Source organism: Ceratotherium simum, chromosome 1 (genome assembly GCF_057802395.1).
Source record: "Ceratotherium simum simum isolate JZ-2026a chromosome 1, ASM5780239v1, whole genome shotgun sequence".
In the NCBI taxonomy this organism is placed as follows: domain Eukaryota; kingdom Metazoa; phylum Chordata; class Mammalia; order Perissodactyla; family Rhinocerotidae; genus Ceratotherium; species Ceratotherium simum.
In genome coordinates this window covers 7,239,782-7,257,202 of record NC_141900.1, presented here as the reverse complement: position 1 = coordinate 7,257,202, position 17,421 = coordinate 7,239,782, and the positions used below count along the sequence as shown (strand labels likewise).

At 45.0% G+C, this 17,421-nt stretch overlaps 1 protein-coding gene across 6 annotated transcripts in view; it reads left to right on the top strand.

Moving 5' to 3' along the window:
• The window catches only part of COBL (cordon-bleu WH2 repeat protein), a 286,849-nt gene that overhangs the window by 140,632 nt on the left and 128,796 nt on the right, over window positions 1-17,421 (top strand). For 3 of the 6 annotated variants that reach the window (XM_087433415.1, XM_087433307.1, XM_087433180.1), the window contains one exon: window positions 14,798-14,980. In XM_087433415.1, the coding sequence (XP_087289541.1) occupies window positions 14,798-14,980 (183 nt within the window). Of the gene's footprint in view, window positions 1-14,794; window positions 14,981-17,421 lie in introns of all 6 variants that reach the window. The other 3 variants (XM_087433242.1, XM_087433352.1, XM_087433114.1) reach the window with 1 other exon arrangement.

Sequence of the window (17,421 nt, the reverse complement as noted above, 5' to 3'; positions counted from 1 at the left end):
AATGGCAGTGGATTTTCTTCCTCAAGTTTGCACAAATTCAGGGCTTGTACTATGGGCTGATATCAATGGCAGTCAAGCGCTTTTGACTATGCCCACCATATTATAAGGGTGAGTTAAGCTGCTATAACAAATAAGTTGCCAAAATTCAGAGGCTTGGATAAGAAGTTCTCGACTCCTCTCATAGTATTTCCAAGATTGAAGCTTTCCAGGGGTGGAGGCACTAACCTTTCAACAACACAAGAGTCTAAGATGACCGCAGTTATCTGCCTCTCCGTCAGCTGGAAGGAACAGCCATGAAAGGCCCTGCAGAAGGTTCCCACGGGCCGGTCTGGAAGCTGCATGCGTGTCACGTCTGCTCACATGTTATTGGAGAGAACTTTGATGTGGCTACAGAGAGCTGCAAGGGAACCTCGGAATTACGGCTTAGCTGGCTGCTGTGAGACAGCACTTAGGTTGAAATCTCAGAAGGAGAATGGATTTTGCTGGATAACTGGCAGTCCTGACATTACCCCTGAGGTGGGGCCCAAGAGCCTGCAGCCTTCTTACCATGTCTGCATCAGCTCTCCTCCTCCCCTGGGTGATCAGACAGGAGAGGCTCTAAGAAAATGGTTTGAGTTCACATTAACTTGCTGTCAGCAGCCATTTGCTCATTTACTTTGTAAGAAAATATAAGCTTATATATGAGATTTTAGGTAATTGAACACTCTGTAAACCCAAAACAGAAGCACAACAAAATCTTACAGCAATTTTTATTTAATAACACATATTAAATGTTAACTTTTAATGTCTCAGTAGTGAAATTACTGAAATTAACATTTCAATAATGAAATGTTAATATTAATAAATTTTCAATTAAATTTCAGGTTTTCAATGAATAAATAAATGGAAATATTAATATTAATAAAATAAAAACTGATTCATTAATGAAACATTACACAAAGTTTGGGGGAGATTATGTTTACATTTGTTTTAGCACAAGTGTAAGAATGATTCCTTATTTTTATTCTAGTGATTTGAAAATTATTTGCTGAATATCTTGCTACTGTATATATTAATTACCAGCCATAATAATTAATTGGTAGCAATAAAGCAAAATTGGTAATGATATATTATTAAGAAGCAGAATGGCAGCACTTGAAAGCCTGAGTCCTGTGTGTGTAGCGTTGGTGATGTGCTTACGAAGGGCGTCCTGTGTGCTGTAGGCTTCTCCCCGCAGACAGCACGTGTTGGATAAGAACTTAGAGTCCCCTGTGGCAGCCAGGACCCACCGAAGAGGACTAGAGTGCGGGGTAAACTCGAATGATGTTTGAGTTTAGTCTTAGGAGCACAAAAGAGTGGTTGCTCCCTAGCAGGCGGGGGTAAGTGGTCCTCAGCCGTAGGTGACCGTGATAGCCCTCATACCTGGAAAAAGGCTGCAGCTGGGTTCGGTTCCTTGGTGGCCCCAGACATGGAGGGAAGATCTGAGTTAGAGAATGCCCGTGCTGGAGCAACCAGAGCATTCCCATTTTGGGCATGGGGGCTAGAAATGCCCCTAAGACCATCACCAGCCCCTACACCTATCCCTAGCCAATCCACAGGCAAATCATATGACGAGGATGAGAGGAGATACCATTTCCAAGCAGACTTGTATTGCCAATTAATTTGTACAGGAAACCGCTTTTGGTTTTGGAATCCTGTTCTGCCTTTGCCAACTCCTGCTTAGCCACAGGGGATGCAGGTAGGGCCGTGGGAAGAAGCAGCGCCCAGTGGAAGGGCTCACGGCAGTGGGTTTAACTAGAGGAAGGGGCTACCTGGGAACCTTTGCAATAGCAATTGGTAGTCTGTTGCCAGTTTTTCCTCTTGCTTTTGGTCTGGCAAATGTACTAATGAGAGATGCGGGCAAGATGGTTTCTATAGGAATACAGACAGCTCTGGGAATTTAATGCCAGAACAGCTTGCGTGAGGGATTCATGGGGCCTGGGGAAGGAGAAAGTGAGCCCAGGGTGCCAACTAAATTGAAGTGGCACTAAGTGTCTGGATAATGTGAGGCGTGGGAGTCGGTGTACTATTCAGCAAGCTACAGATACAAGGACTTTTTTAGTAAGGCAAAGTAATTGATTTTTATTTGACTTATAATTAACATGGTCCCCTTTTCTTAAATTCTTTCTCACCTTAAATCAGCAATTACCAGGCATCTCTGGAACACTTACAGTGTCTGCTCTGTCTTGTCCTGAGCCCTGACAGCCCTTCCTGGGATGTTCTTGTAGCTTTGACTACTATTCTACTTTAGCATTTCCTTTCGTACTACTTACATCTTCATGACATGGTTGTAGAGAGTGTGCATCAAAACTTATGACTTTGGGCCAGCCACAGTGGCCTAGTGGTTAAGTTCGGCGTCCCGCACTTTGGCAGCCCAGGTTTGGTTCCTGGGCGTGGACCTACACCACTTGCCTGTCAGTGGCCATGCTATGGCAGCGGCTCACATACAAAAAGAGGAAGATTGGCAACAGATATTAGCTTAGGACGAATCTTCTTCAGCAAAAAAAAATTGTGACTTTGGAATAGGAGTTATTTTGTCCTGAGATCACATGATATGTGAGTTAGAGGTGCTTTGAAGCCAGAATCAGATAATTAAAACACTGATGCACCTGAGGGGGGGACAACCAGAGGTCATTGGTGAGCAGGTGGTAAAGTTACCTGGCATGTCCACTGGGGGCCTCCCAGGGTTTGTGCTAAGTCAGGCATGAGCCAAGCTCTGGGTCCCTTTCTGCTCGTGAAGAAGCGATTCAGAGACCCAGCTCAGTAAGCTGGGACATCTCCCCTATTTTTTGCTTGTGTGATTGCTTTTCAGTTTCTTTTAGGGCTCGTAGCTCCTCCTGACTGAGAATTTGCAGGGCTGGTCGCACGTCGTGGCAGGGCAGCTAGTGCTGACCCTCAGGGTGTGCCTTTCTCTCTTTGTATCGTTTCAGTGAGCAAACTGTGTCATGAAGGAGACACTCTGAACTCTTAACAAGGCTTAAATCTCTTTAAAAAAATTTGGAACACTTATTTCTTTTTTCTACTTTCTTAGCCAAATCAGTCACTTGTCAGTACCCTGTGGAGACTGAGAAGGGCAGGCAGGTCCCCAGAAGGGGAGAGCATTTGGTTTCTGATCTGTAACATCTGGAAGAGGGAGATCCCTGTGCCTCCCAGGGCACAGGAACTCAACATACAAGTGGACCGGCCAGTTTGAAAACTGCTCATAAAGTGAGAGAGAAAATTGTAGTCCAAGCGGGGATGGTGTTTGCCTGTGGCATGAGGTGCACACAGGAACGCGTGACTCTTGAATGAAGTGCGATTTGGGAGGAAGCCAGGAGCCTGGACACACTTGCTCATGACCCTCAGGTGGGGAAGCTTCCAGGGCATCTGCCTGTTACTGCCATTTGGGGGAGAAATTATCCACCACCATGGTCGTTAGAACTCAGGTATTTGCAGCCTTTCTGGCTGCAGTCATCAAGAGAGTGCTCTGTCCACAAGAGGTGACAGACACTGGTGTGTCACACTGACCCAGAAAATGGAGGAAAAAAGCCAAGCCAAGTGGTAGAACAGTGTGCCTCTGGAAGGAGCCCTTTTGGGAACAATGAACCACCCTCAGGTTCGAGGTTTATGGCAGACCTTGACATCGGGAATGTGAGGTTTGTCTCAAGGACTTGGAAAAATAATCCAGAAATAGGGGCTGAGGCTTCTGTGTTAAAATCAGAATTGAAAACTTGAGTATTTAAATGATAAGAGATTTTGTGTGGCAGAACAAGTTACCGTATATGTATATGTGTGTATACATATTTACACACACACACACTAAATGAATAAGGGGGTTGGGGACGTTGTTCAGTGGGGACCGACTGGAGCGAGGATCCTCTCCAGGACGAGGGTGCTGCAGGACGGTCTCTGACAGGGGAGCGCGCCAGAATCACCTGGGTGGTTTCAGCGACACGCACACCCTTTGCTGAGATTCTGGAAAGCTTACTCACGCTCTCCTCGCTCACCCCTTGGTTTCTTGCAGGCTTGTTACCGAAGAGTTGCTAGAGGGAGTGGACCAGACAGTGTGGGCCAGAACAAATGAGAGCTGTAGTGAGAGAAGGACACACATTTCCAGTTGGCAGGGTTCCCAGGGAGGGAGCTGAGGAGATTCGGGAATGAGCTGTGAAAGCCGGAAGGCATTGATGTTGGCCAGAAAGGAGAGGCTGGAACAGGACCTCACATGTGTTGACGGGATCTCTGGGCCAACGCCTCAGATGCAACAGTGTGAGAGAGAAGATGAAGGGAAATGGGGCTCCAGTGGGCAGGTCAGGAGGGTACCCCAGACTTGGGAAGGGGGAGGCGTTGAAGAGTACTCACTTTGCTTAAAGCCGTGGAGTTGTCCCTTAGCATCCAGCTTGGAGAGAATCTGATGCTACAGGAGCGAGAAGTGGAGCCAAAATTCTGAAAGAGTGAGAGAAGGAAAGAAAAGAGGAAATCCACTCTCTCCCCTCTGTTGCCTCCTCCCCAGTCATTCCAGCTGCCACCCCCAACTGTCCTACACCCAAATGACCCAGGTTAATGAGAGTAAGAAAGCTTTTGCTGACCCAGGGCGATGAAGGCCTCGAGGGATGGCCAGGGCAGGCTGGCAGAGAGTCGGCTGCAGGAATGTTCTGCAGGGAGAGTCCAGTCTGCCTGTGAGAAGCCATGTCTGTTCACCTATAAGCCTGGAGCTAAGATGTCCCCCAGAGGCAGGCAGCTGCCCCAAGGCTGCTGAGTTGTGATTCTCCTCTGTATGACAAAACCCTTCTCCTCCCTGCTAAGTACCTTCTGCTGTCAGGCGCTGTGCAGGGACTCCTGGCCTAGACAGAAAGTCTGCCATGCTGGTTTATGGAACAGGCGCCTCATAGCTCCCCATTACCCATGCAGAAAGACGAGAGCATTGCACCTTTCCTAGGATTACAAACATATCAACAGATAGCTCTGCTTTCAAATTTTCTAGTGGATGGTAGCAATCTTACCCAGTGACTGTCCTGGTGGTTTGGTATTCCTCCTGGCTTGTTCACGTTGAACTGGAAAGATTGAACAGAATACCATTGACCTCCTTTGATGTCCACTCTGTTACCTGCCGTCAGATGGGAAAACCTGCATATGTTTTCCAGGCCCTCCTTCCAGTTCTCCTGCTTCCCTGGCCTCTGGATTGTTGTCCCCACTGTGCTCTGGCACTTGCAGCTCCCCTGCAGTCACCTTCCTCTGTCCCCTCTTTTTATTTCCGACAAGAGTTAATGTCTTAATGGGAGAATGCAGGGCGCATGTCAGAAGAGCTACAAATCTTAGCCCTAAAGGCTGAGCGCACAGGAAAGGGCTGGGACCACGTGAGATCACAAGGAGGACCTAAAGAAACCTGCGAGCGGCTTTACAAGGAGCTTCACAGGTGACCTTGAGATGTGCGTGCCTGAAGGTCCCCTCCATGTCTCCATGCCGAGATGCACTGGCTCAGCTGTGGGTCCCAAGGGACACACAGTGGAGCCTCGGAGCGGGGTCAAGGGTGAGGTCACTGGTAATTTTGTTTATGGTTGATAGTAACATACCAAAGTGTATGAATGATTGACTTAAAACAGACGGAAGCTGTTCAGGGTTTCCCGTGGAAAAGCATCATCCTGCACTTTCTGCTGTGCTTTTCCAAGGGGAAGTCAAGGGGGCATTTGCAGCTCTTGTGCAGATGCTCGTGGAGGCTCGTCAGTGCGTGTGGACACCAGCTACCTTGCGGGGTGGAGCCAGAAAACGTGTCGGTGGCTGATGTGCTAAGGCTCTGTTTCCAGCGAGAAGGAAAAAGGAGCCACCTCTAACCTGGGCAAGGTGTGTGATGGCAGGTGAAGACTCGGGAGCAGTGGTTCTTGACCTTGACTTTGAAAGCAGATGCCTGATGGCCAGGAAGCCCATGAAAGGATGTCCAACATCGTGATTAGGGACATGAAAACCCAAACCACAATGAGATACCACTTCACGCCCACCACAATGGCTATAATTTTTTTTAAGAAAGGCAAATAAGTACTGGCAAGGATGTGGAGAAATTGGAAACCTCATTCATTGCTAGTGGAAAAGTAAAATGGTGCAGCTGCTGTGGAAAACAGGTTGGCAGTTTCTTAATAAGTTAAATATAGAATATTACCAAATGACCCAGCAATTCTACTCCTAGATACCCACAAGAATTGAAAACAGGTTTTCAAGCAAATTTGTACACACATGTTCATAGCGGCTCTATAAACAATAGCCACGAGGTGGAAACAACCCAAATGTCCATCGACGGACAAATGGATAAACAGAATGTGGAATATACATACAAAGGAGTATTATTCACGCATAACAAGAAATGAAGTTCTGACACATGCTGCAACATGGATAAACTTTGAAATCATGAAGCTCAGTGAAAGAGGCTAGACACAAAACCATGTGTTATTTGATACCATTTATATGAAATACCCAGAATAGGTAAATTCATAGAGTGAGAAAGCAAATTGTTGGTTGCCAGGGGCTGGGGAGAGAAGGGATTAGGAAGTGGCCACTTAATGGGTACAGGTTTTCCTTTTAGAGTGACGGAAAGTTCTGGAACTAGATGGTGGTGATGGCTGGACAATGTTGTGAATGTATGTATGTCTCTGAATTGTACACTTTAAAATGGTAAAAATGGTAAATTTTATATTTCATGCATTTTGCCACAATAATTTTTTTATTTTATTTATTTTTTCCCCCAAAGCCCCAGTAGATAGCTGTATGTCATAGTTGCACATCCTTCTAGTCGCTGTATGTGAGATGCGGCCTCAGCATGGCCAGAGAAGTGGTGCGTTGGTGCACGCCCGGGATCCGAACCCGGGCTGCCAGCAGCAGAGTGCACACACCCAACTGCTAAGCCACGGGGCCGGCCCAACCACAATAATTTTTTAAAAAAGAAAAACAACGGATGCCCGGTTCCATCTCAGAGTTTCTGCTGAAATTGGTCTCGGGTGCAGCCTGGCCTTTCTCATCTTTAAAAGCTCCCGGGGTGGCTCTGGTGTGAAGCCAGGTTTGAGAACTTCTGCTCCAGTGCCAGCCTGGCTCTCCCACTTAGTGGTGTGTGACCTTAGGCAAGCCCCTTTCTCTGTGTGCCTCAGTTTCCTTACCTGTGAAATGGGGATTGTGTGATTGCCTACCTCAGAGAGTTGTCAGAGGGATCAAATGTGTGCGTATGTGGAAGGTAAATGCTCCACACGTATATGAGTTTGTTGCCTGAGCCTGGAGTTTAGATTTTCTCCCTCACAGCTTGGTCCTGGTTCTCTCGGCCCTTGGCAGGTGTCAGCTCAGGTTCCCTTCCAGGTAGCAAGACCACACTTCTCTGTTTGTCCAGGACGGTCCTCAAAATGCTGTTGTCCCCTGTTCTTTCCAGTTTGGCACTTTTCCTAGACCACTTGGATGTGAGTCCTGGTTTGGATAATGAATTTGGTGGCCCCTCTCCTCTACGGCATGTTACATGTAGATAGCAGTGGATGATAACTGTCTTTGCAGATAAGAGAGAGGGACGTTCTGAACAGTGCTGTGGAGAGTCAGTCTCCTCAACCACAAGAGAGATGACTGAACCACAACTATGCTTCCTGCTTCTTAAAAAAAATTGTCCTTCTTTCCTTGAAGATTAATTTGCTGGAAGAGAAATTTAATCAGCTTACTTTCCTCCACCTAATGACTCAGTTACTGGAGTTACAGAGAAGCCTTCATGATTTGATACAAGTACTAGAAACAATCAGATTTCTTGCCAAGAGATTTGTTCTCATTTTAGTTTTGTTTCTATGTCGTGGAGAGACTTTCCAGCAGCTCTCAGACCTTCCCAGTACAGATTGACAGCCCGAGTTGTCACTTCCTTTCCTCGTCTAGCTCATCATGTTAATAAAAGGCTCATGAGCCACCTAATCTAAGAGGCCTAATTTAGTTTGGAGGAATCCATTTGTCTTAAGTGTTGCCACACATGAAATCTTAGTCCTGATGAGTTATAGTAAACTGACTTACAAGTCAATATTCAAAGCATGCTACCTTGTGAATTATAGGAAAATTTGCATGCACATTTGAAGGGAAAACCTTTGCTTTCTTTGTTTTTAGGGTTGGCTTGTTTATATGAATTAGAACCTTTTTTCCCCAAAATTGTACTTAATGGAGTTTGCCTCCGTTGAAATCGCACATCAAACCACAGCAAGCCATTGCATGCGCACACACAGACACACATTTCCACATACACATATACATATACACATGTATACACACATACCCACGTGTATGCACACATATATGTGCATATATACACCCATACACAAACACACATATCCACGAGTGTGCGCACACACACGCACATACATTTACACACATGCATACACACATACACACACACAGTCGTGCGGGGTCAGGCATTTTCCTCAGGATTCTTCTCTTCCTGACTCCTTCCTGTGGGCCCAGGTGCAGCCGGTGCCCTGGGCCCTTCTCTTCTCAAGCCCCTCTCGTTTAACTCCATTGTTCAGTGTGCATTCCTCCGGTAACTTACCCTATTTCTCTGAAATGTTTTTCCTCCCCTCTTTCCTCCTCCACATCTCCTGTCAAGCTTTACACCTGGATTCTTTCTGCTCTCTCACACAGGGCCTCCTGGGCTTGGAGCTCATCTCCCCATGACCCTGTGGGCTGTGGCACACTCCCCGTAAACCATGGCCCACTCTCCATCAGGATCATGGCCTTCCTGAGGATAAGTGTCGTATATTGTACATCTTTGAATTACACAAGGGCTTGTTTCCCTTTAATTCACAAGATTTTCAGAAATTTCTGGCTCTCTCCAATTGTTATTATTAGAGTGCCAATTTTGAATAATCAGCATATTCCAAATATTCAGACCCCTGCTAACAGGTCTTGCCTTTAAGATGGTCCTACAGCAAAAGCCTGAAAGTATTACAGCTCACCTTCAATGTCTTTTATTTAGTTTTCTTAAGAGACAATAAAATACTACCAGTTGGATACTCTTTGCTCATTCTAAGAAACGATCCTGCCAGTAGAGAAATGGCCCAAAATTGTTCTGATGCTTATAACCGTCAGAGAGCTTAGCTTACTTTGTTGGCTGAAATGTCTATCCAGATCAAATAGCTCCTGCAACTTTTCTTCTAAAGAAATGCCATCCCTCGGGCATTTCCATGCAGGAACTTGGCCAACACAACGGCTGTTTCCCACTCGTCTCACATAATAGAAACTAGATTCATGAGTTCCACTTCCCTGCCCATCATGGGGATTAGCTCACGTGAAGCTGGCATGCTTCGTGCCTCTTGGTTGGCCATTTACTCTGAATTGACGCAAGATTTCCAGGGTGCCAGAAGACAGCACACCCTTTGGCTGAGAGATTCAACCAAGAGCTTGTCTGTCAGGAAGGCTGTGCTCCAAGGAGAAGAAAGAGCAGGCAGAGAATACCCTCCCGGGAAGGGAACTTTGTCTGACGCCTTGCCCAGGATTGTGCTGGCAACTGTGGAATGGGAAGCAATATTCTCTCCTTTCTCACCAGAAAGTGTCAGGGGCTTTGATAGATCTGGGCTGCTGTGCCCAGCATACCCCTGTGAGTGTGGGAAGGACAGTGGTGTCCGTCTGCCCCATCTGGTTTATGTTGTGTGGTCCTGGCTTGGATCCCTGCCAAAACCTGCCTCAGAAGGAAAAGGGGATGTGCATGACAAGTCTGACTGCTCTTCTCTCCCACTTGATTCTTTGACAAAATGTTAAAAAAAGAGAAGAGTATTAAATCCGTTCCAAAGGGGGCAGCCTTGTGTAAGGAGAGAAGGGACACAGACGGGATCCGGAGCCAGCTCTAGTTTCATTCCGGCATCAGGCAGCTGAGCCGTCATGAGGAGCTCAGCTCATCTCCTGCAGCTGCAGTTTTGCTCACCATTAAACTAAAGTCGTGCTTTCCTAGAGGTCTCTGAGCTAGTTTAGAAGAGTCTGATGCTGAGGGAATTGTCGACGGCTGTTTTAGACTAGACTTACTGTAACCAAAATATTTTCCTTAATCTTTAAACAAAAGTCTATATCTGGCTTCCTCAATAGCCTGTCAAAACATCTTACTCAAACTTTGGTAGACTTGATTAGGTAATTGGTTCTTACAAGATATAGTCTTGTTTACCAAAATGGACAGAAATGGAAACAAAATGATTATTCATCCTTACTTTTTTTGAATCAATTTATCTTAAACAGAAAGGTTTCAAGTACAGCATTTACCCATTTGTCTCTAGAAGCATATTCTCGTCAGAGTTCACTGCATTCCTTCCTATTTATATGGACAGATGTTTCCCCCTCCTAGGCTGTGTGACGTGGTGTGCTGGTAAAGCTGCTTCATGCAGACAAACGTGAGGAAGTTAAGTGAAGGAAAACAAAACGTGGCAGTTTGGGCTCCCTTGAAAGAGTAGTGCTTACCTTGAACAGACTCCGTTTCTTGCTCAGTACTGATCTCTGATTACAATGAGATAGGGAGAAATGAGCAAATGAGTAAGAGAGAAAACCTGCTCTCTGCAGTGCCTGTGAACCCGAGAATTATTCCAGGGGAACCCAGCCCTCCCAGAGTGCTGTCCTGGTTTTATGGAGACCTGGAGTGGTCACAGCGATGCCCCTCTGCCTTAGAATGCTCGCTCTACAGAGAACCATGCGCCTGCATTAATGTTCCTGATGAGTCAGGGGCAGAGCTGATTTCAGAGGCCAAGCAAGAGGCCATTCCCCATCACCTGGGAGCTCAGGGCTTCTCAGGGGACAGAGCTCCTGGGTGAGCCCCTGCGGGGTCCATGCGTCTCCCCCTAGAGACGCTTGGTTGTTGGTAGAGTGTGTGCAGACACTCTTGTCCCTACCAGCAGTATAGCATTCCGGGTTACAGTGACAATCAGATACAAAAAGAATAGGACTTGCTGAGATAGCAACTACATTTCAAAAAGAAGCAATCAATTATACATTTTTTAATTTAAAAGTAGACATCTATGTCAAAATCAACCATCACAGATGATGTTGGTCTCATTTTGAGCTGATACTCAGATCCTGAAACGATGTGTCCTCTTCTTCCTGTGCCTCCGCTCCCAGATGTGTGTGAGATGGGATCACATTATCCCTTTATACTGAGTGTGGTGAGTCACGGGAATCAGTGGTGGTGTGGACCCACAGAGTTAGCATTTTCTCCCACCTGACTTTCCTTCCAACAGACAGTGACCTGACTGGGGGAGGTTTACACTCCACAGTCTGAAGTCCCATGAGGTCTGGGACATAAAGGTTGTGTTTGCTTTTTTCCTTTCTCTCCTCATTATCCATTACTTTTTCTTAATGATTTATCAAGCTGCACTCACAGGAAAAAAACTCCTGAGAAAATCTGATATGATTGAGGGAGTCAAAATCTGTGGATTTGTGCCAACCTTTGGAGAAAGGCATGACTCACTCCCCTACAAGAAAAGGACTTGACATTAAGAAAACAAATGTTATTGACCAGTCTGGACAAGAACAGGAAACCAGATCCCCCTTGCAGACAAGCTGTGGACTGTCCCTATGGAACTTCGCCACTTGGTAGCAGGAGAAAACCTTGGAAACTGGAATAGTAGGGCCTGGCCAGGCAGTCTTGACTGCAGGCTATATGGCCTGAACTCATGGTTTTCCATTTTATTTAATGATGATATGAGTCAGCATTTTAAAGGGCAGCCGATGGTTAATGGTGTTTTCTACCCAAATTATTCTGTGGATTGTTTTCTACATTCTGTGCACAAATTCCAAGAGTGGAGAAAGAAGGAAGATAGAAGCTAAACCACAAGTATTCTCTGGGCGGCCAGAATGTGTTGACTGCCCATGAGTTGAAGGTTAAGAAACCCTGCTGTGTGGCAGAATGACAGAGGGCCTGATGGACTGAGGTCTCGTGGACTCTGAAGTGAGTCTGCCTGTGAGTGTGGGTGGTGGGTGGTGGGGAAAGATATTTGTGGTCTGGATAGAGCAGATTTGATCTAAAAAAACCTGTTGTGTCAAAATTCAGTTATGTTCCAGAGACACAGACAATGGAGAGCGAGAAGCCCGTTGTCCAGGATGATAACTTTCAGGGGGTCTGGGGTGTGGTGTGCTCTGGATTTCTGGCTTTCTGCTCTCCAAGGTCATCTCACTGTGTCTCTAATGAGGTCACTCTTACCAAAAATACTTACAGAAAAGAAGGAAACCACATATATTGGACACTTCTTGTGTGACAGAAATATGCTAGGTGCTGACAACTTTGAAGTAAATGGAATTTCTCCATTTTAAAGATGAGGATGTTCCTGCTGAAGACCCCTGCCTGTGTGTGCGTGGTGGGCGCTGGGTCAGTTCCTCTCCTCAAGGACTTGACAGTCCAAGGGTCACGATGCTATAAGGGCATTAGGATTACAGAATTATAACCTGAAGTCAATATAAAATGGATGACCTGTAAATAACTTTTACGGGGGTATTCTGCACAGAGCTTCAAAAAACGCTCAGGGCGTTTAAAGGACAGAGGTAAATTCCTCGCCATGTTGAGTGATCATTGAGACACGTAGTTGTGGTGAGGACTGAGGACAGGAGGAATAGGAGTTCCGAGTCTAGACAAGGTGGAGTGAAGAAAAGCAATTAGTATCAGTGTTCTGAAATGCATTGTCATGAACATGGTGTTTACAGGACGCCAAATGGGGCCATGCCTACTTGAGAGATGATGATGCCAGCATGGGTATATGGGTATTCTTCTCCATTGTATTTCACAAGCTTGAAGAAATCTCTGTAACACGTTTGCACCCCCTTGAATTTGGGGGTATTTGATCAAGCCAGCCATCCAGTGAGACACCTCCACAGCTCCAGAGTTGGATCAGCAAAGCCCCTTCTCTGGTTTGCTTCATTTACTTCATTTTATCCTCTGGACCCTGCGTCATTAAGTAAATCTAAGTTCTGTCTCCTTGGGTGCTCAGGGTTGCTATGGAGGTGGATGTAAGACAGAGGGAAATATTTAACAGAGTTCATTTTGCGTTAGCTTATTTGCTGAGTAATGAGTCTGATGTCTGCAGAACACAAGGATTGGGAGAAATGCTTTACATTTTTCCATGGGAGCCTAAATAGGCACCAACGAGTTTTCTGGGTGTCAGGCTATGTCCTATAGATCTCCCACCTGTTTCCTATGGGAATTCTGTGTTTGATGAACAAGGCATTGGATATCTTTGACACTCAAAGTTTCACAAGGAAGCGTGAACTGGCATAAAAAGCAACCTTCGGAGGTTGCTTTTTTCCTTTGACTTTAGTATTTAAGTACAAGAAAATCTAAGTCTCAAATATCTTCTCAGGTAACTGGATTATAGTATAATTGGCAGAACAGAACAGACTTTGAGTCTGAGCCAGGTAATAGTGGGCTGTTGCTGAATATGATGGGTTTCCTTTATATATTTATTTTAAAATGGCAAATCAATTGTTCAAATAAAAGCTCACCCACAGTTCATTATGTGAAACATGAGAGCAGAGTTGCCCAGAGGCACACTCATCCATCCATTCATTCCCACATATGTTGACTCGAGGGCCGTCCACACACCAGGAGCTGTTGGGAGTGGGACACGGCAGTGGGTGAAAATGAGGAATAATCATTGTCCTCATGGGGCTCACGTTTTTAATGATGGAGAAAAAAATAAATATATAAGAACCATAACAGCACATACTGGGTGGTTACTTTGTGTCTAGAACTTTCTAGAGCTCTTTCACATGTGGTAACCCTTTTAGTTCACATGATAACTTTGTGATGTAAATGCTATTATTTATCTCAGTGTTACAGGAGATAAACTGAGGCAGAGAGAAATTAAGAAACTCACCCCAGGTCATGCAGCTTATCCGTGGCAAAGCCAGGAATCAAGTGCAGGCAGCGTGTCCCTGTTGTCGGTTGGCTCACCTCTCCACTGCGGTGGCCTAGGAGTGGAATAGCCTGGGGGCACCTGTGCTGGGGAGGAAAATCGGGCAGGGCTGGGGAGGAGGCGCACCAGGGCAGGGGGTGGGCTCCGTGTTGTTTTTAATTTGAAGTCAGAGTGCTAGTTCTCTAGACGCTCTTTCTGCACTAACGCTTGTATGATTCTATTAAGCAGACCCTGGGGGAAAAAGTTGGAAAAAATTTGTGTGCTCTTTAGTCTGCTCCCTTAGTATAGAAATTCCTCCTGAGGAGCAGTTAATTAGTGTGTTAGGTTGAATTTATTTTCAGTTTATTAGGTATCTATCACAAAGTACTTCATTCATAGTCACATGAAGTCCTCACAGCGTTCATTTATATGACAGTCAATTGTTTGTAACTTCTGAAAGTTGGAAGAAACCTAAGCCCCTTCCTGGCAGCAGGTGAAGTACTTATCAAGATGGCAAAGATGATCTGCTTCTCCCTGAGAAGATCTGTCCCTGCGCCTTGATCTGTCCCTTCCTCTTTTCAGCATCTAAGAGCTCACTCTGATGACAAGTTAAAGTTTTAAGGAGGCTAATTCATACCTGTAGGTACGTCAGGCATATTAAATGATTCTAGCTGGACTAGGGTTTAAGATGTCTGCCATTTCATTCATGATTAAGAAAATAAACCTTACAGCAAGAATCTGTCATGTAATGTCTTCCGCTATAATTTTCCCAGGAAAGTCAAAATATGGCTTTTGCTCAGGCCATTTAAGGCTGTCAGTGGACATGGTGATATAAGAAGGTAGGATGGATGGGTTGGCAGTATTTCCATGTGTGAGCATTCATACACTTCATACACACAGAGGTCGGCTCATAGTGATGAGATCTTGTTTGTCTCTTCCCCCAGCAGGGCTGTCTAACTACCCCGAACTCCCCGTCCGTGAATTCCCGTTCCATGACGTTGGGTCCATCCCTCTCGCTCAGCAACATCTCAGGGGTGTCTGTGAAGTCGGACATGAAGAAGCGCCGGGCCCCTCCGCCTCCTTCCCTGCCTGGTGCGGGGCTACCTGCACGAGACAAGGCATCAGAGAAGGTAGGGAGAGAGCAGCCCTCGGGACCAGTGCGTCTGTTAAGGAGACTAGTGAACTCTGGAAGTTCCCTGTGTACACTACAATCCTTCAAGTTTGTGGCTTTAGCAACGGGAGTGTTTAGGGTGAATATTTAAGCCTCATTTAGAAGTAAAGGTGAAATGCCACGCTGCTTCATTCATGGAAGATAGGAAACTGGTTTTGTGCCTTTAGTCCTTAAAGGCCTATGCTTGTTGATTAACATTTATTTTATATTTAGCATTGAAATTTGGGGCATCATCGTGATTGCTTAATGAGAAAATTGCATGGTTACAGGGACTGTAAGAAATCTGGGGTGTGTAGGATAGGGATGATACATAATCTAATAGAGGTTCCCTACATAATTCAGACGCACAGGAAAGTGGAGAGGATTTTTGCATAAGAAGTTGCTTTCTGTATGATGTAACATTTATTTGGGGGGCCTTGTGTTTTCAAGCCTCCTGTTTTGTGTTTATCTTCAAAGCAACCTATTGCCTTTGCCAGTGACTGAGTCGTTACATATTGACCGGAGAGCTTATGTCCTCAGCGGCCGGGTTCTCCATCTGGGCTTCTTTCTTTCATCTGCCTGCTGACACCTTAAAACCTTATTTGAATTATCAGAGCCTCACTTTCCAGAGGGTGGGACACTCTTTGACAGGCACTCCTCTTTTCGTGGCTTGGAATGTGACACTAAAAATGTAAAGTAAAGTTTTTATTTTCTAAACCCATCCTTATTTGGGTGGGGCATGGCAGAGCCAACAAGGGTGGCCAGGATTGGACCGTGCTTTGGGCTCTTTTAGAAGCTGAGTCCTCCAGGGCAGACCAGACTGCACCCAGCAGCAAGGGCTGCTGCATACGTTGCTCTAAGACACTGGGTTCACCTGCAGTGGAAAGATAAGGATGCGTTATTCTTCATTAAGCTGAGCTGTTTCCTAGTGACTTGCATCCCAGCTTCCTGGGGAGATACCACACTGTGAACAGGAACATTTACATAAAGCACATTTAAAATCCATTTATTCTCTCACAGGAGCTTAATTTCCTGACTCTTTCCTTCTGTTTTGGTGTCACTTAACCTTTCCCTGCTTCATAATGGTCGATAGCATCACACTCCTGCTAGTTTTGACATTCGAACACTTTTTTCTTATTCATAAAATGGCTTTTCCTTAAAATAAACTAGAAACTAAGTCTGTACCTCCCAAATAAGAGACTTGGTCCCTGGATCATGGTTAGAAGTTACACTAGTGGCTCTCTGTAGCATCGTCATGACATCTAGCTTAATTTCCTTTTTGGCCTGGTTGTCTGTCTGTCCATGTATCAGTCCGTCTGTCCATCAGTCTATATATTAATCAGTCATCTTTCTCAATCCCTCCAGGGGTATTCTTTATCCCTGGGTCTCAGAGACCACCCTGTTCTCATCTTCAGACCTGTCCATTCATAGCCCTAGAAATGTGCCTGAAAGGCCTGTAATGCAACACATTTGAGAAGAAAGTATTTTGATTTTGTGCTGCTTAAACATTTTCTAATGCTACTAATTTATTTCGAGTTTTTCATAATATTTTAGCTGTCTTTTGATAAAAAGGAATTTGGACACAAATGGTACATCATTTTGCTGTACGCTTGCGTGATTAAATGGTACAAACTAAACATGAAGCTGCTTCTTCTGATTGTCTACAGTGTACCTCTTTACGTTGCTTGGGTTAGATTCTGAACATTTTCGTAACACGTGAATTATATTTATAGCATTTAGCACTTTTCAACCACCTGCCTCTGGGGATGTCTTTTTGCTTTTGATTGGGAGGGATGTTTCTTTAGGAGAGAAAATTACGAATTCCAGTATCATTATTATTTAAGCTTTTCTTTCAATGAGAATTGCATTTTCCTAATGCTATAGACTGTAGATGCTAACCCACATCAGCATTTTAAAAATTTCTTCCAGCCAGAGAAGGTGTGTTTTCCATATTTTAATATGCTTATCCAGAGTGGATCAAGTCGGCTTCAGTGGGAAAATGTATAGTAAGTAGAGAATCAGGAATTCTGAATGAAAAATAAATCGTACTCTATACCCTGCAGAATGAACAAAGTTCCTTCTGAGACAGTAAGAGCCTTTTACTAAAATTTGTTTTATTTGGCACAGAATGAGTGGAGAAATTGGCTCACAGAAACCATCTCCTTTTTTAAGCATATGAGGGGCATATGGATTAGATTTAAGCATTTGCTGTGGACATGCTTTTTTTTCTTTTTAAATGAAAAGTATTTTGTTATTTACTAATTTCTGGGAAAGGAACCCAAAACTGTATTGTCGTCGTTGTTGGGGAAGAACGTCAATTCCTTCTCATGAACTTCCTTCCATATAAAGATAAGATGTTTGTTTGAAAGCCTTATTTATATGCAACTGTTACTAACACCAGTATCCTGAATGAGAAGGAAA